At 39.8% G+C, this 26,340-nt stretch overlaps 1 protein-coding gene across 1 annotated transcript in view; it reads right to left on the minus strand.

Annotated features, from left to right (window-relative positions):
- Nucleotides 1-4,282: 4,282 nt before the first annotated feature.
- Usp13 (ubiquitin specific peptidase 13) overlaps nt 4,283-26,340 on the minus strand; it is a 101,237-nt gene continuing 79,179 nt past the window's right edge. The window contains exons 14-21 of the mRNA XM_015494234.2: nt 25,472-25,560; nt 22,681-22,803; nt 20,631-20,657; nt 19,994-20,137; nt 18,316-18,482; nt 16,673-16,826; nt 6,084-6,168; nt 4,283-4,556 (exon numbers count right to left, since the gene is read on the minus strand). Of these exons, the coding sequence (XP_015349720.1) occupies nt 4,463-4,556; nt 6,084-6,168; nt 16,673-16,826; nt 18,316-18,482; nt 19,994-20,137; nt 20,631-20,657; nt 22,681-22,803; nt 25,472-25,560 (883 nt within the window). The 3' untranslated portion in view covers nt 4,283-4,462. The remainder of the gene's footprint in view (nt 4,557-6,083; nt 6,169-16,672; nt 16,827-18,315; nt 18,483-19,993; nt 20,138-20,630; nt 20,658-22,680; nt 22,804-25,471; nt 25,561-26,340) is intronic.

Consider the following 26,340-nt stretch of genomic DNA (forward strand, 5'->3'; position numbering starts at 1 on the left):
GAGCAGACCAGCCTGCAGGGGAGACGGACAGGAGCAAGTGCCAAGGGAGAGGAAAACCAAGAGAATGTTGCCTAAATGAAACCACGATGCCCAACACCCTCGTGTGGCCAACATCCTTGGCACCTGGAAGATGCTAGAAAAGTAAGTGCAAAGGTAGCAGCTCCTAGACAAAGCTGAAAGAAGGCAGTTTGGGGCTTACGTGTGTGTGTGTGTGTGTGTGTGTGAGAGAGAGAGGAAAATCTGCTTTCTGGAAGATGATCTGTGCCCCCACAGTGCTTCTGACTCCAGCAAAAATATTTGTGTCACTTCTATTTGGATGCTCTGCAGAATTACCTTCCTACCTATGGTATGGCATTGCTTATCTCACACCATGGGAGTTTAGAGCAGCACTAACAGAATAGCAACATTGCAACATACATCTAATTTAAAATTTTTTCACTAGACACATTAAAAACAGATTAAAATTGTTGACATTAACTTTAATATTTCATATTTCATATAATCAATATAATCAACATAATATTTGTAATCAATATAAACTAGTGATGAAATGTTTATATCCTTTTTCTGGTATGAAGCCTTCAAGATCCGGCACTGCATTTTATGCACACAGCACGATCTCAATTTGGACAGGCCAAATTCCAAGGGTCACTTGCCATGTGTGGGTACCGTGCTGAATGAAAAGCACATATCTAGACAATTTCATGCAAACTCTTTCAGGACAATTTGTTGAGTAGAAAATCTCTATGATACTGTGTAGACAATTGTACACACCAACAGAGGAGTTCAGAACCTTCTGTGGCCTGGGCTTTTTTACCTAAAGGATAAAAATCACATGTTCATCTAATCTCATCCCCTGGTCCTGCCCCTGGTCCCAGCCGTCCCCCCACAGACAGTCTGAACTCAGATTTAGCAGCAGGGATGCCTGTATGAGGCAAATGACATTCCTTCTTGGACAGACACCTTTTCCAGCATCCATATGGAGATCATAGTGATCTATAACCAAATCAGAAGTTTAAAATATTCTGCAAATGTTATGGACTTAACCAAAGGTCATTCTGGTGCTCTTCCAAGGTGGTATTTTGAATGGATTGTTTTCGTTTTTGAGAGGGATGATAGCAAAGTACCTCACAGACTAGAATGTTCTGAATTTCCAGAGTGGGGAAAAAAATGAGATGGTTACCAGAGAAAGGAGAGTAGAGCAGCAATAGAGATGACAATGACACAGGTCTTACATTGGGGTGTATAAATTGTAATAATCTAAAAACTGAACCTCTAAACCTCTAAGTGATCCCTACATTTCACATGTTTGATTCTGGTAGTGACCACAGGAAAATAACAATAGAATAGGATGTTAGGGCAGGAAGGGACTTCTGAGTTTTTCTGGTCATTTAAAAGACAAAGACCCAGAGAGGTCAAGTGACTCAGTCCCACCAGATGTAGAAGCAGAGCTGAGATACAAACCTGGGTGTTTTCTCTGTGTACTGCAGGTGAGGCTCTGGCTCAGGTAAATGATGCAGGGAGCCCAAAGTTTTTAAGCAATGGGGAAATGGCAGGCACATTCTCTTGTAGGTTTGAGAAAACAGGCTGGTCATTTCAAAAATACTGAAGCAATATTGATGTAAAATGTCATTAAAGCATGAATCTCTCCATAGTTTTCTCTGCATATGTATATATTTTTACTCTAAAAGAAAAATCCCACTCTGAACCAAAATGGATTTCTGATTAGTTATTTGGGCGTTTAGATCAATGGACAAAATAAAAAATTTTGATACATTATATTTTCCAAAGACACATTCATTGGGATTCTACACAAAGATATCAAAAGGTATTTACAGGAAGAAAGCGTTGTCTTTCGCATAGACACCTACATACAGTGAGAACTTCACAATATACCACCAAGCCTCACACAGAGGACTCTTAACAGGCTGATCAGTTGACACAACCCACACGTTATTCCAGTTTTCCATCACAAATAATCTTGTCTACATCTATGTGTAATATTAAGCAGCACATTCCAGACTTTTATTCCAGGGAACCTGCTTATATATATATTAAGAGACACATATAAATACATTTTCTTAAACAGGAAAGAAATCCATTGTTTCCTCCAGTTTTCTCCAAGTCTAGATCTGAAATAAAGAATAGCACATATACAAAACCTTGCCTTGTAGAAATAGCCCTTTGTTTCGTGAGACAGAAAAAAGGCAGCCGTAGTATACTTTCTTTACAGTATGTTTTAGGCATCAAAAGGGCTAAATGATGTTTTCTACCTAGGGAAACCAAATAATTTAGAGCCTGTAATCTTAAGTACAGATTTTATGCCATTAATTTTGGAAAATTTTATTACAAAATTTTCAGTTTGTTCAAAATACACATGCTGTCTTTGTATACATTGCAATCTAAATTTGTCCCCTCCTGCCCCCAAAAGGCCTTTGGCTTTGCAACATCATTGAAAACAAGTCATTTTTGATGAGTATTTGGAGACATTATTCACAATAGTTGGCCCCAAGGGCACTGGATTTTGTAAGGCTACTTAGTGTGGGGATTCCCACCAGAGTCAGGGGCCTGTGCAAGAGAACGGGTCTGCTCAGGACCTCTGAGTCAACACCAGAAGGTGACACCATTGGGCACAGTGTAGTAGAGAATGCACCATGAGCTCCCCCCTTCTGCCAATCTCATCAGGCAGGGAGCATGCTCTACTGGACCCCCCGTGGGCCACACCTTCTACCTGTGAAGGCTCAAATCTCATCAGAGCCCCACAGCACAACTAGAAAGAGAGGGCAGATGTCATACACCATTGTGCAGATGAGGAGAGTGAGGCACAGGGAGGATAAGGCCTTGCCCACACCAGTCAGGGGCAGCACCCAGGTCTGAAGGTCATGGGCTCCAGCCCTCATCCCTCGCTCACAGGGCATAAATGATCTCCTGTGAGCCAGGGCCCGATCACCACCAATCCCGATTACTCCAGACTCATCACACATCCCAATCTCATGCCTGTGCTTCATTTCCCCCAATTGGTTCTGCTTTATTTTCCTACAGTTTCTAGAAAGATCCTATCAATTTGAACAAACACGGGTTAAGCGGACAACAATTAATCCTTCTTCATTTGACTGAATAATCTGAAATAGAAACTCCAGAGACTCTGGGATTTGGTACAAAGCAGTAGGAAAATTATTCCTCATTTGTATTTGTATTAGAAACTCTGATATAATCCCAGGTTGCACCTAAAATACTTAAATAGCCAAAATAGAAAGGGTGGCCTTTTACAATGACATATTAAGTGTCTTTGTATCACATTGTTGGTCATAGCCAATAAGCATCGAGGGCAAGTCAACGAGGTGACAAACCAAACAGGGCACAAACAAGACTGGCCCCAGAAAAGCATGGACAGGGAGGCAAGAAAAGAGCTCAGAGACGAGAGAATGACACACAAAGTTGGGGTGTAAAACATGATTCCAAGGAATTGCCACGTGGTGTAAGAAGAGAATAGCTATTCTAACTAAAAATAAACACTACACCTTTTGGGGAATGGGCTGCTAAGAAAAAGAGAATTCATCCACCTTTGGCAAAGGACGATCATAGGCTCCTGTGGACGTGTGGCATTATACCACCAAATGTCACAATCCCAAGTGAATTTCTCTTGAAAACACTTACAGGGGATAACTCAGCCCTTTTTACTCCTTAAAATCTAAGTGGGGAACTAATTTTTTTTAACTGTTCCTGAGTTATAGTTTTGTCAAAATATTAACTTGCCTTTTCCAGATATGCTTAATACCAACTATTTAGCCTTCAAAAGCCAACCCATCACAGATTTCCTAGTGGACTAGAAAGGTCGCACACTCTCGCTCACTCTCACACACATTCATACAGTCGTTATTATGAATTTTGATGATTTAAATTAAAAATATCTTTCACTGTGGATGTTCTATTATACATGGATAGGTCAGAAATTATTGTGCGTAATGAAAAAGATTATGCCACAAGTAAAGCCCAGCCCAGTTGCTGATTTTCTGTATGAAACAAAACGTGGGCTTTTTATTTACTGTAGGTGAGGCCATACCATGGGCCTCATTGATTGATTTCTCTGGAGGCCACTATCTCTTGACCCCCAAAGCAAAACAGAGGGCTGGGGGCACATCCCCATTTTTGATGTGCTGATAGTAGGTGCCACACCAGCAATATGAATACCTTTGTTTATATCACCCTCTCCTTGAACTATGTTTATAAAAACTATCTACAATAGAGTATCATCACTAATAGAAATTTCTTCCCAATTCTATTTCAGAAGGTGCCAAATGATCGTGCTCTTTAAATAAACTATAAATACCCCATGTATTCCTTCATGTTGGCTTGTCCCAAATTTTTTTCTTTCTTTCTTTTTTTTTTTTTGTTTTTTTGTTTTTTTTGGCAAATTAAAAAGGCGTTATGGCTTCTTCTCGCCAATCCGTATGTGTGAGGTTTAGCTTGGTATCCTGCGGTAAAAGTACAGGTAGCCCAGGTCTTTTGGGGGCCTTTCTGAGGCACAAACTTTGTGGTCATTGTAGATCACCCATCTGAAAACAAAAGACAGACATGGTTGATGGATATATGTCAGTTTCAGAACACTTTGCATTTTGCAGAAATAACATGATCAGATGGAGCATTGTACTTGAAATAACCAAGATGTGTAAGATAACCAAAGTCCAGTTTATTGTGTAAAAATGAACAGAATCCTATTGGGGAATCACTATTGCTTTCTGATTCTTAAGCTCAATCAAACTGCAGTTACTAAATCTATCAGGATCCTCTAAATATTTTAGGCCCTTCATGCCACAAATCACTTCATAGAAATCCATAGGTAGACTCAGAAACTGAGGGAAAGAATTGTGTATGACAATGTTTATTTCAGTCTTAGGTATAAAACTAGCTAAGAAGCAGAGATAAATATCTATGCAGTGAACCATTATGACTACATTAAAATTTCTTCTAAGAAAATTTGGTGAAGTGAGGAAATAATCACCATATAATATGAACATGTAATAGGGGTCACAATAAAATAAGAAAAGCAGGTCTAAAAATTATATGTGCTCTGTATACACTTTTAAGATATTACAAAAGTTGTAAATACACACATTTACATATATGTTGTATGTGTATATCCTCCAATGAGACCAATAAAAATATATTAAAACACAGACACTGACTATCTTTAGGCTTCCCAAGTGCACATTCTTCACATATTTTATTTTACAAATTAATAACAATGAATTTTATTGGTTTTTAAATTATATTTCCTTTTTAAAAATTATTTTTAAAAAAGTGTCATTCTTGGCAATAAAAAGATTTCACTATAAATACTTGTCCCTGTGCTCAATGTTGATTTTTATTAATCAAGTTGAGAAGATAGGAAGGGCACTCAGGGGCACAGCAGGGACTGTAGGAAGGGCACCCGGGGAGGAAGTTCTGAAGAGAGCAGCAGCTTCACTCTCACTTCTCCACCACTAACAGTCCTACTAAAGAAGCAGAGAAGCCATGCAGGGCTGCTGGAAGTTCACTGGAAGTTCAGGGTCACCAGGTCAAATACAGGTTATTCCACTAACTCCACCAGATAAGCAACAAATCATTTGTTAATATAAGTATGTCCCATGTAATATGGGAAGCATGCCATTCTTTGAAACATATTTATATTAAAAAATTATTCATTATTTGTCTAAAATTTAAATTAAATATGGCATTTTGGTTTTCTCATTTTGTTGGCTAAATGCAGAGATCCTATGGGGGGTCCCAAATATGGCATGCATTCTGCTGCAGGATGCCTTTTTATTTTGGGAAGCTACCTTCCCAAAAGTACCTTTGGGAAGGCACTTTTGTTAAAAATACCTTTGAATATAAGCTCTGACACAACTATTTACTAAGGCCAAGTTATTCAGCCTCCTTAAGCCTCAGTATTTGGATATATAAAATGGTATGAAAAGACTACATTCCTGTAGACCATTGTGAAAACCAAATGAGATAACATATAAAGCACCAAGTAGAGTGCCTGGCACATAGTAGGGACTCAATAAATCACATCTAACATCCACGTTCTCTAAAAGACTCACCTTCCTTCCTTCTTTATATGGCAAACATAATGGCCACTCATTGTAGATGTTCCCATGTGACTGATGAATGCAAATAATTCGTACACTATGAAAAAAGAAATGATTTGGTTATAAGATAGCACTTCTAGAGTCAAAAGCACTTACCAACTATTGTGTAATCCAACAACTATAGATCTGAAAGACAAACTCAATATACCTTGCCATACTGACAATACACACGCACCCACACACACACACATACACACACACACACATCTCCAAAGTGACAGCAGATTTTTACATGCACATTCATTTGACAAATACCGAACCTAAAATGTTAAAGTATATCTGATGTTAAATTCAAATCTGAAAGGAAATTTAAAATTTTACAGCCAAATCCAGAATCAAGCTTGTGGGTCTAAAACTAGTAGCTCTGGCTCTGTCACTTCCAAATAGCATGAGAATGAACAAGTTGTTTCATCTCTGATCCTGTTTCTTCATGGGGGTTAAAAAAAAAAAAAAAACACCCACCCACTTTGCAGGGTTGTATGAGACTTACATGAGCAATTCAGAATAAAAGAGCATACAAATGTCAGGATTACAAGGAAAATAGTTATTACCATTTTTAGGAAGAGATAATGCTCCATACAAGATGTCTGACTTGCTCATGATTATAACCTTTGTGAGAGCAAACTTCAGGATTCATGCTTTCTGAACAAGGAAACTTAGAGAATGAGACTAAGGTTGATTACCTAACTAGTACTTCCTGCCATCAAGTACAGTACTCTGCATCTAATTCTTGGTGAATCAATTTCAATTCACATTCCTTCAGCTAATCATTTTTAAACTTATATAGTATATAAGCATTTATAAACTTATGTAGTAATTTGTGAGCAATATTCATATCTGAATATAAGAAATTTTAAAATGGGCTTGTATATTCATTTTTCTTTTTTTAATATATTTTTTTAGTTGTAGTTGAACACAATACCTTTATGCCATTCATTTTTTTTATGAGGATCGAACCCAGGGCCTGGCATGTGCTAGGTGAGCGCTGTACCGCTGAGCCACAATCCCAGCCCGTATATTCATTTTTCTAGTACTCGACTTTTATTACATTTTCCCCAAATTAAAAAGTATTGATTCTGGATAGACCCTTTGCTTACCCTTACTTCTATCATTCTTTCTCTCTCCAGGCTCATTCATTATTCAGTAGTCAATCCCTGGTCTCATCTTATTTGCTCTTCATCAGCATCATACACCCTGTCTATCAATTCCTCCTTCCTCAAGTGCTTGCCCCCAGGAAATGACTCTCCTGGCTGTCCAGCTGTCTCCCTTTCTTGTGTCTTATGCCCTTCCTGACCTTTGCATGTTGGTGACCTTCAGCTTAGACCCCAGACCATTTCTCCCTGCTCTATCCAGACTCCTTTCTCTCTTTCTGAGTGATCTCATTCAGTCCCACAACAGTAAATGATACTATATATTTAATTTCACTTCTGCAATGTTATTGTTCATATATATAGAAATAAAACTGAATTTTGTATATTATCTTGTTTCCTACAACCTTGTTGAGCCCACTTATTAATTCAAGTTCTTTAATGGATTCCTTAGGATTTTCAATATACAAGATCATGTCATCTTCAAATATAGTCTTACTTAATAATCTGAATACCTTTTACTTCTTTTTCCTTTCTAATTGAATTGGTTAGAATTTCCTCTACAATGTTAAATAGAAATAGCAAGGGGAGACATCTTTGTCTTGTTCCTGATCTTAGGGGGAAAGCATTCAGCCTTTTAGATTAGGTGTCACATGAGCAGTGGGGTTTTGGGTAGGCACCTTCAATCAAGTTGAGGAAGTCTCCTTCCATTCCTAATTTGTTGATCAGTCTCCCCTCAGCCTTATCTATTTCAGTCAATAACAATTCCATGCTTCCTGTAACTCAGGACAAAATCTTGATTTTCTTTTATATTCCTTATACCCATCCAGCCCAGCAGCAAATCCTATCAGTATTTCCTTCAAAATATACCCAGAACCCAATCATTTCTTATCATCTCTATTAGTAACCCCTAATTCAAGTCACCATCATCTCTAGTGTGAATTTTTATAAGAGTCCTTTAGCTGGACTCCCTTAAGCACTACTGACTGCTCTCAGGATAGCTTCCAAGAGGTTTTTTGTTGTTGTTGTTGTTGTTGTTTTAATGATAATCAAATTTTGGTTTGCCCCCAAATCCTCCAGTGGCTTCCTATATCTTGCAGTAATATATTACTCTTGCAGCAAACAGCGTATAAAGCCCTGCCTTTCCCATCATTAACTAAGTTTCTCTTGCTGACCATCACATCCAACTGACAAAAAATATCCCAGGTTAGAAATCAGACACCAGGTACAAACAGTTGGGAATGACAATCCTTATGCCTGCTTCTTATTTTTTAAAAAGAGAACCAGGGACCTTACCCATGTCCATAATCTGTGCCTCCCATACTGCCTCAATACCCAGGAAAGGGTGTGGACTGAGACCTTTTTTGACCTCAGGTGGTTCTGAATCCCTTTCAAACAATTCTATGTCATGTTCTAACTCTAGTCGAGTTCCATATCTCTCCTGGACAGATACAGTACAGCTTTCCCAAAAGGTAGCAGCCCTCTAAAGAATTTTCATTAATAATGAAGAGAGGACACAATACTCCAATCAAGGCCCTTCTTTCCCAAGTAACTGTTCCCCAAAATGATGACTTCAGCAATCCAGCAAAATGTTTAATGAGCACTTCTGTCATAAACCAGCCTCACACCAATGAAACGCTGCTCAGGCATTGACTCAGTCAGTGATGGATGAAACAGACCAAGAGAAAAGAACAAATCCAGAGCCTCTCAACACATCTACACCTTAGCCCACAAAGGCACATTCCCCTCTGAGGTTAGGAACAATTCTTGTGTTTGCTCAGAATCATAAAATTAAAATGTGAAAGTTTAGTATAAATCTCGGTCCCATAATTAATATGAACCATGTTTATCAACATCAGCAACTACCCTGTGCACTATTTAACACCACCTGCTAGTGACCAATAGATCTCTTTCAACACATTTGCAAAGCCTGAACAGGTAAAAAAAAAAAAAAAAAAAAAACCTGCCAATTTATAATTTGTTTCTAAGAAGAAAATCAAGGTGAATAAATGATGATGATGATGAAGGGTGAACAAGATGAGACCAGGGATCAACTACTGAATAATGAATGAGCCTGGAGACAGAAAGAATGATAGAAGTAAGGGTAAGCAAAGGGTCTGTCCAGAATCAATACTTCTTAATTTTGGGAAAATATAATAAAAGTTGAGTACTAGAAAAATGAACATGCAAGCCCATTTTTTTTTACTTCTTATATTCAGATATGAATATAGCTCACAAATTACTATATAAGTTTATAAATGCTAACTTTGTTGCTATGCTATCTCATAGTTTGTAACCATTTGCTGAACAGACTGGTACTAGTCCATGCAGCCCACTTTATGTTATGTGGGAATCTACTATGGATTCTTCTCTAAGTTTCCAGAGCAAAAATAAAAAGAATGTCACACATTCCCAAAAATACTGTAGCAACTCCTTCTCTTGTAGATTTAAAAAAAAAAAGGCATCTTGAGACAATATAAATACTTCAAAAATGTTGACTTCCAACAAGAAACTTTTGCAGTGCGTAGAAGAGGTAGACACACCTGACCACTATATCCCACATCTCGTGAACACTGACCCTCTAAACCACCAGAATTAAACTGGATCTGAAACTAGCACTCTTCCTTCCCATAAAATATGTCCTTTTTAAACTTTAAGAAAACTTTCTCAGCCAGGTATAGTGGCACACACCTATAATCCCAGTGACTCAGGAGGTTAAGGAAGGAGAATCACAAAGTTCAAGACCAGCCTCTTGAACTCAGCAGCTTGGCAAGATCCTGTCTCAAAATAAAAATAAAAAGAGCTCGGGATGTGGCTCAGTGGTTAAATGCCCCTGGGTTCAATGCCTGGTGCAAAAAAAAAAGAAAAGAAAATCTTCCTAACTTTCTAGTAATAAAGATCACATTTTACCACTACCCTCCCCGCCCAACACAATAGCAACTGTATTCTGAGTTTGTTCTTTAGGGAAAGCAACTGTCAGAAAAATCCCAAGAAACTTGCAAGGTCAAAGAGGCAGGCAGCATGTCACTTCAATGTCATGTGGAGGAAAGTCACCCAGAGATCATCCACAAGAGGGAATTGCTAATGACACATTGGTCAAATACAGCCTATAGACTGTTTTTGTTCTGGTGAGAAGGAGGAGTAAATATGAGATAGACACATACATGGCCCACAAAACTCAACAGACTTATTATCTGGCCCTTTTAGAAAAAGTTTGCTGCTGCCTGGCTAGCGGATGAGCTTGGTTCAGCCACTGCTTAGTACTGATGAATGCACACAGACTTAGGAAGCCACTTGTTAACTACTAGATTTTTGTCTATTGAAGATACAAACAATTTCTCTCCAGGCAGACTCATAACCTCATGAGTTTGTGGTCCTGACAGACATTAATTCATATTTTAACTTACTCAGCCATCTTCTCCTAAAATTTCCTGGTCAAGTTGTCTGTACATATCCTAGCTTCTCAGATGTTGTTAAATAAGGTGTAACATCTGACTGGTTCCTCTTGAGCAAGTTAAAAGAAAACCTGTGATACGTGTTCATGTTACGTTCACTTGAAGGTTATGATTTTGCCCTCTGGAAAATTATGGCTTTAACAACACAAAGGGAGGAAAAACAACTCTGGATTCCAGAGGGCCTTTACACGAATTCATTTTCACGAACCATTATAGCATCTGCATTCATTTATCAAGCAGTAATATCTCATCAGGGCATGATACGCTACTAGGTTTTTCTAATAATGGGTCCATGAATGTAACATGGCGGTGGGCAAATTGCCAATGGGTGAATAACATGTAGTTTTCAAAATATGGTTCACCCATCTGGGCTTGTGAACAGCTCGTGACCCCCATGAATCTCATGCACTGCAGATGATGACCTGACCGTTACTATGATTGGTCCCAGGAGGTTCCTGTTTTAGGATAACTGACTTTCATTTCCTATATAAGCTAGCAGCAGCTTACAATAAAGTGCTTCATCTTTGTCACTGCTATCTGTGTGTGTGCATTTTAATCTCCAACGACGAGCCTTGACTTTTCAGTGCTCAAAACACAGAGATGTCCAAAGACTCCTTGATACAGCCATTACAACCCCAGAAACTCTGCTGCCTTCTGGGGAGATAAACTGGGTTTCCTCATCCAACTCCTAACTTGAATAATATGTATCTTTTTAAAATATTTTTGTAGTTGTAGATGGACATAATACCTTTATTTTTTCTTTTTAATGTGGTACTAAGGATCGAACCCAGTGCCTTCCACGTTCAAGGCGAACACTCTACCACTTAGCTACAACCGCAGCCCATAATATGTATCTTTATCTGTCTATAACTCCCTTTGTACAACAAGCAGGTGATAATAGTCCTAGTTTACTAACACTTGACTTATATATCTGCAAACGATTTCTACTCCCAACAGCTTGATTTCTATCACTCTGCTCTGAGGGGAAAAAAAAAAAAAAAAAAAAAAAACAGGGAGGGAGGGTAACTTGGAGCTTTCACCCAAACTTCTGAATTCTCCAAAAAATAAATAAATAAATGAAAAGAAGCTTCTGGATAAATCATAACAACTTAAAGGCGGCTGTCAACAAGGATAGGATATTAAAGAGTCTACAGATTGCCTTCCCAACCCCAGTCAGCTCAAAATTACCAATCTCTTTGTTATACGGCCTAGAACTCCAAATATCAAATACTTCTCTCCAAATTTAATAGTGTTCTCATACTTTCGTAGAAATTAGGTTACTCCACAGAGCGGCTCCCTCTTGACTTTCAATAAGAAATAAAAAGTGGGAATTGAAACAGGTGCTGAAGTGGAATGAGAATGAGAGCCCAGGTAGGAAGAAGTTTTCAGAGGCTTCAGGTAGACCATTGGGTCTCGGCTCCTCCTGGTGGCATTCCATGCTGGAGCCCACCACCAAGCAAATGGTCACTCTGACCCTGGCTGGGAAATCTCAGCTGCCACTGATGATTTGTGAACCGTAATAGGGATGAGCCTGAAGAAGCCAGATCAGGTTTTGAGTAATCAGAGCCTCACAGCCTAATCACATGTTAATTACATAGGCAATCAGGGAGTTCTTAAAAAAAAAAAAAAATTAGACACTCATTAAGTACAATGGGAAACACAAATGATTTTGCAAACAGTAGAAGCCCAAATAGGTCAGAGTGAAGGACTGGTTTCTCACTGTTGAAAAATTTTTAAACTCAACAGAAAGTTAGATGCTAGGCCTCAAATGTGTAGGACAACACAATAAGCAGTTTTTTGACAAACAGACTTTCACCTCCATCCCACTAGAAAACACGAAATGCCATGACTCACGTGAAATAAGGGGGTAACGGAAAAAATTGCACAGAGAAACACACAGCTTTGGTGGAGTGGGAGGAGATGGGGAAACATGACGTGTTCCTGGCTGGAAAAAAATCAATGTTGTAAAGCTCTGAGGCTTTCCCAAGCTAATCTACAACTCAGGATGCTCTCTTGCAAATCAATTTTAAAAAAATACCTGAAAACCTCAATAAAAATGGGAAAATAGCCAATGGAAGTGAGGAAGCCATTAACACAGGAGGAAACCAATGAAGCAATAAAGAAATGAAATGCTCAACCAGACAGCACAGCAGGGGAGGCTGGGGGGGAGAGTCACCAACACAGCCAGCATTGGCCAGCACTGTGCTTCCAGAGGGTCACGTGAGGGTCAACTGCACTGTCTTAAAAATCTGCATTTCTCACTCAAAAACTTCTCCTCAGAAACTTCCCCTAAAGAGCTGGGCGCAGTAGCACAAGCCTGTAATCCTAGCAACTCAGGAGGCTGAAGCAGAAGGATCACAAGTTCAAAGCAGCCTCAGCAACTTAGTGATGCACTAAGCAACTTAACACAACTCTGTTTTAAAATTAAAAAATAAAAAGGGCTAGGCGTAGTGGTGCATGCCTGTAAGCCCAGAAGCTCGGGAGGCTGAGACAGGAGGATCAAGAGTTCAAAGCCAGCCTCAGCAAAAGCAAGGTGCTAAGCAACTCAGGGAGAGTCTCTAAACAAAATACAAAATAGGGCTGGGGATGTGGCTCGAGGGTAGAGTTCAATCCCCGGTACCCAAAAAAAAGAAAGAAACTTCCCTAAAGAAATAATGAAATGAGGGCCCAATACTGTTATTACAACATTATTTTTAACAAAAGAAGGAAGAAAGTTAAATGTTGAACAAATATTTATTCCCTGGATAGGGATTAAGTCCGGCATTTGTTGGAGTTCTATAAACTGAATCCATCCTTTAAAAAATTCATTATTTGGGGCTGGGATTGTGGCTCAGTGGTAGAGCACTTGCCTAGCACATATGAGGCCCTGAGTTCAATCCTCAGCACCACATAAAAAAATGAATAAAAAATAAAGGTATTGTGTCCATCTATAACAAAAAAAAATTTTTTTTAAATCTTTATTTAAAATTCACTGCTATCATCTGAATATAAAAACATTTCCATTATTTGAAAGTCCTCCTGTAACAATCTTGCATTTAAACATCTAAATGGCTTAAAATTAGGCATATAAATTATGGGACATATATATAATAGAACATCATTAACACGTGTTCAATGATATAGATAAATGTATATGTAGAGCCACCATTAGGGGTCTAAAATAGAATGTATAAATAAAATATTACATTTTAAAAAATTTATATATGTACATTGATTTTCATACATTTGAATGCATTGAAAGGTCTAAAGAACATACATAAAATTCTGTCAGTGATGGTTGCCAGATTGTAGGATTATCTTTTTTAGTTTCCTCTTTCATATACCTATATTTTCTCAACTTGCTAAAATAAATATACATCTTTTTAATCATAAGAAAAATAAACAATGTAAATTTATTTTCAGTATTGAGGGTCAAACCTAGGCCCTTGCACATGCTAGGCAAGAACTGGGTCACTGAGCTACACCCCTGGCCTAATTTTTTTAAAAAAGGAAAAAGAAAGCAATGAGTGACATACAAGTTCAGATGCTACTGCAACAAAGTACAGGAAGTCAAATTTCTTCTTTTCTTCGATTCACGTGACTTAACACAATGGTACTCTGACAGTTCCTCGGCAGTACTGAGGCAGGCAGAGAAACACCGAGACCTCTACTTCCAGGCATTCATTTAACTCTTCCTTCAATCAGTTATTTACTGGTCCCTTACCATGGGCTAGGCCCAGTACTAGGAAGCTACAGTAAAAAACATTTGTTTTTGTGCAAAATCAGACTCGCAATGCATTTGACAAGTTAGGGTGGGCTCTGCCTTTTTTATTTTTTCATAATTAAATTGTTCACCTATTACTGCCTTTATATCCTGTCTATGGATTCTCACAGCTCATCTCACAGTGCACCTCCCCCTTCCTCAGGCACCACCCACTAGTCTGACCCATAGTGCCTTAAGGGGTACTTTTGCATCACCGTAGCAACCTATTTGAGGAGGCATCTTGAAACCCAGCAGGACCAGGGCTACCTCAGACTGGCTCCGAGTTTCAGTATGTTCTGAGAAGGTGACATGGCTGTCCTTTAGCAAAGAGCCATATGAGAAAGTGATCAGTGCCTCAAACTCCATCAGAAAAAAAAGGAAACCCAGTGATCAGATCTCCCCCTGCAGCCAAATGCCCCATCTTTACTTATAGAAGTTTACTCCTTCTCTGGGAAGGACTCATCATCTCAAAAAAAAAAAAAAAAAAAAAAGTCTATAGCAGCAAGTTGAAGAAGCAGTGAACCGATGCACTGGGAACATGCAATGAACCCTGCTCGTGAATTATTGAGCAACTTGTCCATTAGGGCTTCTAATATTTTAGGCAAACTTGGGATTTCTGAAAAGTGATGCCAGACCCTTTAGATGAACATGAGAGTTGGGAGAACTACATCTTACCCTTTCCTTACCAGGTTGGGATTATAACAGTTTCGGTGAATACATTTTTGTTTTGCATTTTAAAAGAAGAACATTTCCCATCCACCTCTAGATCCACTCTAGATCAACACATACAGGTTAAGTCTGGTGAGAGCAGTAGTGAGTAGACCCACAACTCCATGATCACGGGATTGAATGCTAGAAATATAGATTTAGTTAAATCTGACTTTTCTTTACTGGGTGCTTTCTATCAGACACCATCCATTTCATAAAATGGCCTATGTCCTGTCTAAGCTCCCAGTGAAAAGGGAGACACAGAGAGCTACAAAAATAATCTTAAGGCAAGATTAATGTGATGCCTCTATAAAGAGAAGAACAAATACACTGTAGTGACTATAGGCACTGGCTGTGGATGCAGACTGCCTGGGTTGTTATTCTGGTTCTACCTATCACTGTCTATGCGGACTCAAAAAACTACATACCCTTCTCTACCTCAGTTACTCCACCTGTATAATGGGAATAGTAATGGTATCTATCTCCTAGGGCTACTGGGAGAATGAGGCACAAATGAAAGCATTATCAATATTATTGTAACTATTACTAGAATATGTAATACATAGGGGCCGATTATGAGCATAATAAGGATCTGAGAAGCAGAACAGAGAAATGAAATCTGCAGCCAAGTTCTAAAGAACAATAAAGATTTTTCTGTGTGACAGAGAAAAAGAAGGGTATCTGACAAATAGAGATTAACCTAGCAAGGCTTGGAGGGAGGCAAAAAGAAAGTGGGTGACAAGCTGAGTATACTCGTGGTGAAGACACAGTACCAGGCATCCAAGCTGCAGGTACAGGAGGTGCAGAGGAACTAACAAACACAGAGCAAGGGAGGCTGGGATCCGAGGAGGGCTGGGGAAGCCAGACTACAGAGCTAAACATCACCCTGTAGGCAACGACAGCCCAAGAGGCAGGATGTCATAATAGTTAAGAGCATGGATTCTGCATCTGAATCTTGCCTCTACCTCTTAAGAGCTGTGTGACCTTAGGCAAAGTACCTAATCTCTCCAAGCCTCCACTTTCTCGCCTGTTAAAATGGGTTGTAGTGATGATTAAACGAATGTTCAAATGCACAGTGTGTTAACAGATCTGGGCACACAGGGACATATGTCAGCATCTGCTTATAAAAGGCCTATGTCAACGGAGATAGCCCTGCAGAAAATTCTCAGCAGCTGGCAATGATACAGTCAAGGATTTGAGACTGCTTTTCTACTGTTCAAAACACAGCACCATGAAAATAAATGCTCTCTTTTTGACAAAAGCTCCCATGGTCCATGAAAAAATCAACTTCAAAGGAACAAAGTCAAAACTGGCATGAAACACACACGCAAACACACACACACACACTACTAGGTGACATGACTCTGAATTAACCTAGACTTTATCAGACCTGGGTTCTATGCAAAGTGGCAGAATGCACCATTTAGGAGATGGATCCACACTAACTTCAAATGATGCAAAAGGTTGGGATATGTATTGGTGAGGGGAAGAGGAAGAGTTGAATGTTCAGTCATGACTGCTGAGACAATGTTTAGGGCAAGAACTTACTTCCAGATCCATCCTTGACTCTAGGTCCTTCAGGTTTGGCCTCAGAAATAATGTTTGCATTGGCATTATTCTCCATCTCAATCACAAAGTCACTGTCTTCTTCGAACTCAGGGTGGCTAAAGATCCAGTCCAGTGCTCTTTCCAGGTTATTATTCTAATAAAATAAAACATTTTTATGATGCATGCAGTCCCTGGGCCTCATTAAATCTTGACCGTTTGAACCAGATGACTAGTAGATAGGGCAAGAAGCCTGAATTCATTAGTCCTAAGTGCCTCTGAGCAAGAAGCTCTTACTCTGCATATGATATGCAAGCATTCTGCAAGTCTCCTGACCCAGGCTTGTGACTGGATTCACTGGGAACCAGTTCTAAGCAGCCCATCAGCATTCCAAAGCCCCTGTCAGTCTTGGATTAGCATTTCTGCAAGGAGATGCTGATCATGATGGTGCAGGATACTCAAAGGGATGGCAGTCAAGTGCAGCCCTTTCTACAGCCACAAAGACAGCACACACTACCTGCCCTAGCAACTGCATTTTCTGCAGATGATTCTACAAGATAGCAGGGGACCCACCTCTGTACTATTTTATGTCTCCTCTCCCCAAATGTTGGGAGAATGGTTGAGCTGCAGTAGAGACAACTAATTCTTTGGTTAATGAGTTATTGTTTTAAACTGACCTCCATGCAGCTCAAATCAATTCAACATGAAAGCATTTCTGTCTTCCCCTATTTGTGATCCCACTAGCAGGTTAAAGAACTTGTTTAGACATAGAAACTCCAAGGAAACCCTCTAGCAAATAAAATTAGTGGGCACAAGAAAGTACCCTAAGTGAGAAACTCCAGTTGAGATATTTTGAGCATTTTACAAAGACACATCATTCCAGCCACCAAGAATGAGCCAGTCAAGAGCCAATGTGACTTCTGCAACAGATACTACAAGGTACCCAGTCAGGATAGGCATGGAGGAATGGGTGACAGACATCCACTCAAAAATGGACCAAGATGTGGCAAGAAAGGGCAGGTTAAAAAAAAAAAAAGTACTTTCCCTGAATATTAAATAGATATCATATTGCAAAAGGAAGATTTCTATCCATGCTCCAGTTTCACGGTCCCTTCTTTCCCGATAATATCAGGACATTCCTAAGTACTGGAAGAACCTCTCTTTAAAAAAAAAGAAAAATAGCAGCAGAGAATTCTAAGGTGCCATTCTGTCTTTCTTGGGGGCTTTCAAGAGACATTTCTCCAAGGTCTCGATATCAGAAAAGCATCATTTTCACCTAAAGAACTTTCTTATTGAACATGGAATCTCATGCATCCCTCTTGGCTCTAAGGCCACAGCAAGCTCCAGGCCAAATCTGTGATCCCCACTAACAAAAACCCAAGATAATATGGAGTTTCTTGCAGTGTGGTCATCTTGCCCCAGATTTATAATCTCTTTATTCTTAAATCCACTGCAGGATTTCTTTAATCATTAGATTAACTTTATATATACTATATGCTTGCCAGTTTTTATGGGCCAAGGTGGGAAACAGATAAACGTGATTTAAAATGACCACAGAACATTGCAAAGTCTCATCTGCTCTGAAAGAAATACAAACCACTTCCAATAAGAGGGGGTTGTCCACACACCCAGTCCCTGATGCTCACCGTTGCTCGTAGCGCCTGCACAGCCTGATTTCGCTGGAATCCCATAGAGGTGATGATAGCTACAATCTCCTCTGGAGGTTGATTGTCCAATCCAGTAGCACCAAATACAGAGGCTCCAGCAGATGCTGCTCCTCCATAACCAGGGATGGTCAGCGGTTCAGCAAAATCTGAGGAAAATGAGAAAATGATCACACTCAGCCTCTTTCATTTATTTTATTTTTTCGTCTTGAAATAAGCAACATTTTAGAGCTAAGAAGGAAAAATACTTACAACATTAACAATATCAAGTCAATCTGGGACTGGTATCAGGAAAGACATATAGATCAACTGTACAAAATTGAGAATTTAGAAATAATCCCATCTATCTACGGTGAACTGATTTTCAATGAGACTATTCAGTGGGAAAGGCCAGTCTCTTCAACATAGGATGCTGGAATAACTGGCTAACCACATACAAAATGATGACGTCAGACCCCTACCTCATATATGAGCAAAATTAGCTCAAAATGCATCTCTGACCCAAATGTAGGGCCTACAGCTATAGAGCTTTCAGAAAAAAAGGGAATGTAAAATGGTTCGGCCACTGTGTAAAACTGTTTTGCAGTCCCTCAAAAAGTTAAACATGGAGTGACCACATGACTGCAATTCCTCTCAGGAGAATGAAAGCATCTATTCACACACAAAAAGAAAACATGTACACAACGTTTACAGCAGCATTCTTAATAAAAGATAAAAAGTGGGAAGAACCCAATTGTCCATCAACTGATGAAAGGATAAATAAAATAAGGTATGTCTGTACAACAGAATATTATTTGGCCTAAAAAGGAATGAAGAACTGATTTATGCTGACAACACATGAATCTTGAAAACATGATGCTCTCATATGATTCTATTTAGATGAAATGTCCAAAAGAGGAAAATTCATAGGTCCAAAAAGTAGACTCAGGTCACCAGGGTCAGGGAAGAGCTGAAGAAGGATTGCTAATGTGGACAGGATTTCTCCTGGGTAGACAAAAGTGTTCTAAAATTAGGTAGTGAGAATGATTGCATAACTGAATTTATTAAAAACCCTCAGAATGGAGACTTTAAATGGATAGACATGAGAATTATATCTTAATAGAGTAGATAAAAGAAAGGCTAACTAAAGGGTCTCTGTTCCTTTACGCAGATGTTTCCATTTGAAATTTCATCGTCTCTTCATTAGAAGTATATCCCACAGCTGGGCGCAGTGGCACATGCTTGTAATCCCAGCAGCTCGGGAAGCTAAGGCAGAAGGATTGTGAGTTCAAAGCCAGCTTCAGCAACTTATCAAGGCCCTATGCAACTCAGTGAGATCCTGTTTCACTGAGTTGCATGGCTCAGTAGTGACACACCCCTGAGTTCAAACCCCAGTTAAAAAAAAGAGAGAGAGAGAGATGTGTAGCCTACATCTATCTAATGATCATTTTGCTACTGCAAATTAAAATAAATGAATAAAGGGACAAAGTATGCCTCAATAAAGCTGTTATTTAAAAGAAGAGAAATAAAGACAAAGATTGTGACTTTGTCTACTATTATAGCAGATTATGAGCTGAAATGTTATTTTCCTGGGGACATATCCAAAGGGGACAGAGAAGAACCAAGGCTTAGCATTACCAAGCATCAGACTCCAAAGCCATTCCACAGTCCCACCACCTACCTGGCTCTTCCATGTGAACAATGATCCAGTTGAAGGCCACCTCGGCTCCCATGTTTCCCGTGAAGTACACAGCCTTCCGACACGCTTCCAGAGGGAAGCCCATCTCGGCCAGCTGCATCACTGACGACTCATCGATGTCGGAGGCTGTAGAACAGGGTGGGACACTCTCAGGTGAAAAGGTCACTCTCCATTTCTTCTCACCTTAGTTGCTCTTCCCCCCTTATCCACAGGCTACCCAAATAAAGCGCTCTTCTGTTGGTGTTAAATAATGGCTCATTTTGTCCTAAGCCATCTAAACCCTAAGCTATTTGAGGGAGGAAATGGCATCCTCAACCTCCATTCACACTTGAGGAAACTGAGGCTCAGAGATGGTAAGTAAATCATTCCAGGCCACACAGGCAAAAATGGCAAAGCCAAGGTTCCAACTCAGGGCTGAGTGGCTCTCACGTTCCTGAGCGCGAGGGCTACCTAATCATCACGGCATTGGTTTACATTTACTGCTTCCTCGACTCACAAAGAATGGTTCCCACCCAGGAAAGGCTAAACACACACGCACGCGCGCACACACACAGAAAAATGACACTCTGCTAAACTGTCACAGAAAAATAACTACTGAAATATTTAAAAAGGTACATACGGTCTATCAATTGGTTCATCAGCCGATCTGGAAATTAAGGGAGAGAGCAGAAAATGAGACCAAGCCCTGTCCAAGAGTTTTAGAAAAAGAAAAACCATCAATCCAGGGCATTCCCTAAACCCTTCACCCCTAAGGGCCCCACACAGACCACTGCAGTCTTCATAACATAAAGTGATTACACTAATGAGGGAAAATAACAGGTTTGGGGCATTTAGAACTGATAAGACATAATGTTCTGATTAGCATCTTCATGAACTCAATTTTTCTCCCAGTATTTTTAAGAAGAACTCTATATAATTACAAACCAAGGACTCTGTTAGAAACATTGGAAAGCATGAGAGCTATGCTCATTAACCAGCCTGTGCTTCTGTGATGCTCATACATCTCCTTCCTACCCCCTCTCAGGAACCACCTGTCCACATGACCCAGAGGGCCTCCTGTGCAGCTCCCTTCTCACCTGTCTCTACAATTTAGCACGTGACTTTGCATTAGAGAACCATTTTTTTTTTTGACATTATAAAACTGGATGCTTTATTTATACTGACAAAACTGCATACACTGGTGAAAATTTAGCTCTGTCCAGTTCATAATTTGTATAACTGGTAAAAGTATCATGTGAAAACGGACGGTGGCTAAAAATAGCACATAAAGTTGTTACTGATCAAAGAGTAATACAGAATCCTTGATGAAGTTTAGATCTACAAAATTTGACACAGGACAATGAGATATGATAAAAATATTAACAATCAAAGACATTTCTGGAAGCAGAAGCTATAATAAAATATGATATGCCAGCTAGGGGCATAGAGCATGTGAGACCCTAAGTTTGATTCCCCTACCACAACAAAAAAAAAATATGCATGCTTAAAACTTTAGAGAACAATTTAACAGAGTCCTGCCTTGACTCCTATCTCACTCCTTGGGCATTCCTCTCACCCTTCTGCAGGACTGAACATCAGCAATAACCTTCACTACTCAACTGATGGGAAACCTGGCAGAGGAGCCCAGAGGGCCCTATCATTATTAGCTAATTTACCTAATGAACTCATTAGGAAGACAAACGGCAAACAGGTGAGCAAACAAAGCCAGAATGAAACTGATTTAATCAGAAGAACTAAGCTAATAATTAAACCAAGAAATTTATGACACTGTTTTTCAACCCATGAAGGTAAAGCACCTAATTTTTGCTTGTACTTTTCCCTTACAGAGTTATGTATTCTAGCCAGGTGCCGAGGCACACACCTGTGATCCCAGTGGCTCAGGAGGGTGAAGCAGGAGGATCACAAATTCAAAGCCAGCCTCAGCAACTTAGCAAGGCATTAAGCAACTTAGCAAGACCCTATCTCAAAATAAAAAAGGTAAAAGGGGCTGGGAATGTGGCTCAGTGGTTAAGTGCCCTTTGGTTCACTCCCTGGTTCCAAAAAAAAAAAAAAAATGTTGTATTCTGAGGGCTGGGTGCAGCTCACTGGTAGAGCGCCTGCCTAACATGTGTCAGGCCCTGGGTTCCATCTCCAGCACCGCAAAAAAATAAAGTTCTAGATCCTGAACGATGACCAATTTAGTGATCAGAGTAAGAGGAAACTCAAAGCATGCCCTTGCTAAGAAGCAGTGACAAAGTTGGAGAGGTGAAATCTGATCCAGACTTTTTAAACCAACACACCCTGTTGAATGGCCCTTTTCGGCTGTCTTGAGGCATTGGCGAGAATAACACAGTCCCCTAGACTATGAGCCACTGAAGACACCTCTTCCCCACAGGCAGGAAACAACTCCTTTTCCCATTTGGGGGAAGCAGAGGGGGAGTTGAAGGGAGAAAGCCACAGCCAGAGACAATACAACCTAAAAACTCTCCCCCTCAACTACTCATGATGGGCCTGTGCCCTTGTGGGGTGAATTTCTAGTTTAAAGTTGCAGCCATGCCTCAATTCTGTGTTATCTATGGTGGGCCACATGGGCCACATCACAGGAAGGCAGCCACAGGACATCACTAAGAAAGTGATGGTCCTGTGGAGGAGGGTGGCGGGTGCAGCACATGCTCCTGGAGGCCGGGTACCTTTTGAGTCATCAGGAATGACTATGGGGGGACTGATGTCTGGAAGTTCCTCCTCTCCTGGCTGTAACCCCCTGGCTCGGAGGTGGCTGATGTCAAGTAGGTCTGGCATGTCAATAGAAACGTCTGCAAAAATGAGAGACATAATATTCACAGGACTGTCCAAAACTCCATAATCACCTAATTATAAAACCAGGACTACGGAATCTATCTGCATGTGTCTAGGCAGAGCTGAAGGAGCGGTCAGCACACAGATCACCAGACCAGCAGATCCATCGAGAATAATGAGAGGTTAATGGAGAATTTGGATAAGTATAGAGGGCAGCAGGATTTCCTACTCAACAGAGAACAAATCCATTGAGCCAGAGGTCACAGACTGGCAGCTCATAGATCAGTCATGACCTAGACACATTCTATTTGGTGTTTTTCAGATGATGGCAACATATTCCAATTTTTAAATCTTTAAAGTTCATTTAAAGTTTCAGATTTCCAACTTATTTTGAAAAACATGAAGCTATAGCATATTCTTATACAGTAACAACTACCTGGAGTTGATCTTCAGCTTCTACTTGGACACTGGCGCTCTGACACAGACCCCAATCTTCCCTATTACCCCTACAACCCCAAACATCATATTCACACTCTGATTCTTATGGCAGAGAGATGATTTTCTCATCTGTGTCTTTACCAAGATCATGGCTGTGTATTTCTTATCCCAGCCTACGTCTTTCATTTAGTTTACTACACCCTGTCTTTACTAGGCATTTGAGTCTGCAATCCTAGTTGACAGCTTTCTCAAATCATGATAGGTACTGTGATCTAATAAATAATGAAGTTCTAAAGAAATTAATTAAATCTCAAGTGCATGAGTCCTAGGGACACATTTTTCTTGAAACCCTTTTTTGGTTCAGTTGTTATTGTGTTGACTTACTCATATACAAAATTTATAATAGCATGTGGAGACTTAGCATTGCATATATTCAGATAAAATAATAAGGAAAACAAATTCAAATGCTAGGGCAGGATGTCTTATGGCAAGCAAACAGAACCTGAAAAATTTTGTCCCCCAAACCATTTATGATTCTGGGAATATATATCCTACTTTAGAACAACTCAAAGAACAAAGTCAAGTTTTTATTTAAATTTATTTTTTAATTTCAGGGGGAAGCAAAATTGATACAATTTTTCCTCATGAGGAAAATTCAGGTTCATTAAAAATTCAGGTTTAGCCAGGCACAATGGTACACACCTATAATCCCTATAAAGCAACTCAGGAGGCTGAGGCAGGAAGATTAAAAGTTCAAGGTCAGTCTCAGCAACTTATTGAAGCCCTAAGCAACTCAAGGAGACCATGTCTCAAAATAAAAAGATAAAAAAAGGCTGGGGATGTGGCTCAGTGGTAAAGAGCCTCTGGGTTCAATCCCCAGTATCAAAAAACAAAAAAAATGTTTAGCTTTAGGACTCCATGATATTCAGCAAATCAATAAAGTTTGATTCAAATTTTTGTTCCTTATAGAAATTCCAAGGATAAGGAAAAATAAGGAGACTGTTTCCAAAGCAGGCCAAAGCCTTTAGAACAAATCAGTTTCTTCTCTCAGGTACTTAAAGGCTCTCTCAGGGTCCAGCAGAGAAGCTGGGTGATCCGCATCTGCTCTCAGCCCCACTCCATCCAGAAACCATCCCAGCAGCCAAAGCAAGGGCCCCTGGTTTTCAGTGGCCCTCTCCAACACGACTTCCCTCGGCAAACAATGGCCTTGTATCTGACAGTGCCCAGGGGTCCTGGGAATCCTCCAGTGGATTTTACATTCTTTTTACCTATCTCCTCTAGCGAGTGCTTGGTTAGCCATAAGATTTGCACTGTTTTGTTTTCTTTTGTTTCCATAAGTATTCAAAAACATAGAAACTGTAAAACAGGCAGTCGTAAGTACCTGCTTGGGAAACTACACATCACGGGGTAAAACTATACATCTTTTCCACAGCACGGAGGGCAGCCTAACAGCCTTCATATTCAATCCTGATTGTAGAGAAAAAGGTTTTAAGCATTGTCTGGAAAATTAAACTCTAACAATGGTCAAGGGCCTTTACAATTAGCAAGAATACAACCGATGTGATTCTGCAATCTGTATTTGGGGTAAAATTGGGAGTTCATAACCAACTTGAATCTAATGTATGAAATATGATATGTCAAGAGCTTTATAATGTTTTGAACAACCAATAAAAAAATAAATTAAAAAAAAAAAGAATAAAGCCCAATGAAGTCAGAATCACATCCCATTTTTGATTGTTTAATGCAACCATTTCTATTAGATTATTAAGGAGATTTGTATGATTTAAGGGAATGTCACTAGCTACACCCAACTGCCTCAGAGGCAAAGGAGGGATGCTAGGAAGAAGGCATACTCCAACTAAGGCTACTCGAAGTGTGGTCTTTGGGCCAGCAGCACCTGGGAGCTTGTTAGAAGGACAATCTCGGTCCACCCCAGACCTGCAGAATCAGCATCCGCATTTTCCTAAGATCCCAGGTAATTTGTACGCACGGGAATAGGACATGAGAGCCCAGCTTTCACTCTCAGAATCTGGTCATTTCCACACCCATTACTGGAGGGGAGTGGACTGGTATGTGGTCATTTTAATCATTAGTGCCTATCCTGTATTCAAAAGGGAAAGAGAGGAATAATGGAAAAAGAATGTGATGGAACTGTTTGTGGAGTCAATGACATGGGCTCTGTCACAGGCCATGTGTTTTAAATGGCAAAGTTGACATTTTAAGCAAAAGCATGCAAAAGATACATACCAAATTTTTTGGGAACCCAGTCAAGACCAAAAGTGAACTTCTTTATCTGCACGACCAAGTATTCTGGGAATGAGGCAAAGCGGGACGTTCTGAGAAACACAAGGGGATTACATCAATCAAATGAGGTCAAAAAAAAAAAAAGTGAATACAGTTCATGAAGCAAAATAAGCTGTGTCTGAAGCACACCTGACAATTCCTGTGACTGGCCTGAGCACACACACACACACAAACACAGTCATAAAGTGTGCACACACTCACTCCTGCTCACTCCATCTGGCCTCTCCCCAAGAAGAAAATGTTCAATGTGGAAGAATCTTGTCCCTTGAGAATGATTTGGGCCCATCTCAAAATTATTACTTTCACTTTGCTGCAACACTTTATATTTCTGAAACGTACTTTCAAGCATTGGTTTTTCTAAACTCCTTACTGGAATATAGCTTCTGTGTTTGTAGGTGTTCAGAGGCGTGTGTGCTTTATAGCACTGAGTGGCTATAAAGCTCCCTGAGTGATCCTGAAACACCTATCCTTCCATTCCCACTGAGAATCACTACCTAACCACAAAGAATTGGCATATGGACAGCTTACTGGAACTTTGGTTGAGGTGGACTATTAGAAATTCCAGGGCCTCATTAAATAGTACTGTACCTAAATCCATTGATCCTAAAGGTAGCTATGTTATGGGACAATTATATAAACTATCTAAATCTGAGACTTAAAATTTAAAATTAATAAATGTGTGCAATATCTTGTGTTCTCTCAAACTTTCAGAAAGGTCAAAATACCTGGGCTTGGGTTTGACAGTTTTATGCAGATTATTCAATTTGTATACCAAATTTACACCCCAGGATTAGCTCATTCGCTCCACATTT

The sequence above is a fragment of the Marmota marmota genome, unplaced genomic scaffold (genome assembly GCF_001458135.2).
Source record: "Marmota marmota marmota unplaced genomic scaffold, marMar, whole genome shotgun sequence".
NCBI lineage: Eukaryota > Metazoa > Chordata > Mammalia > Rodentia > Sciuridae > Marmota > Marmota marmota.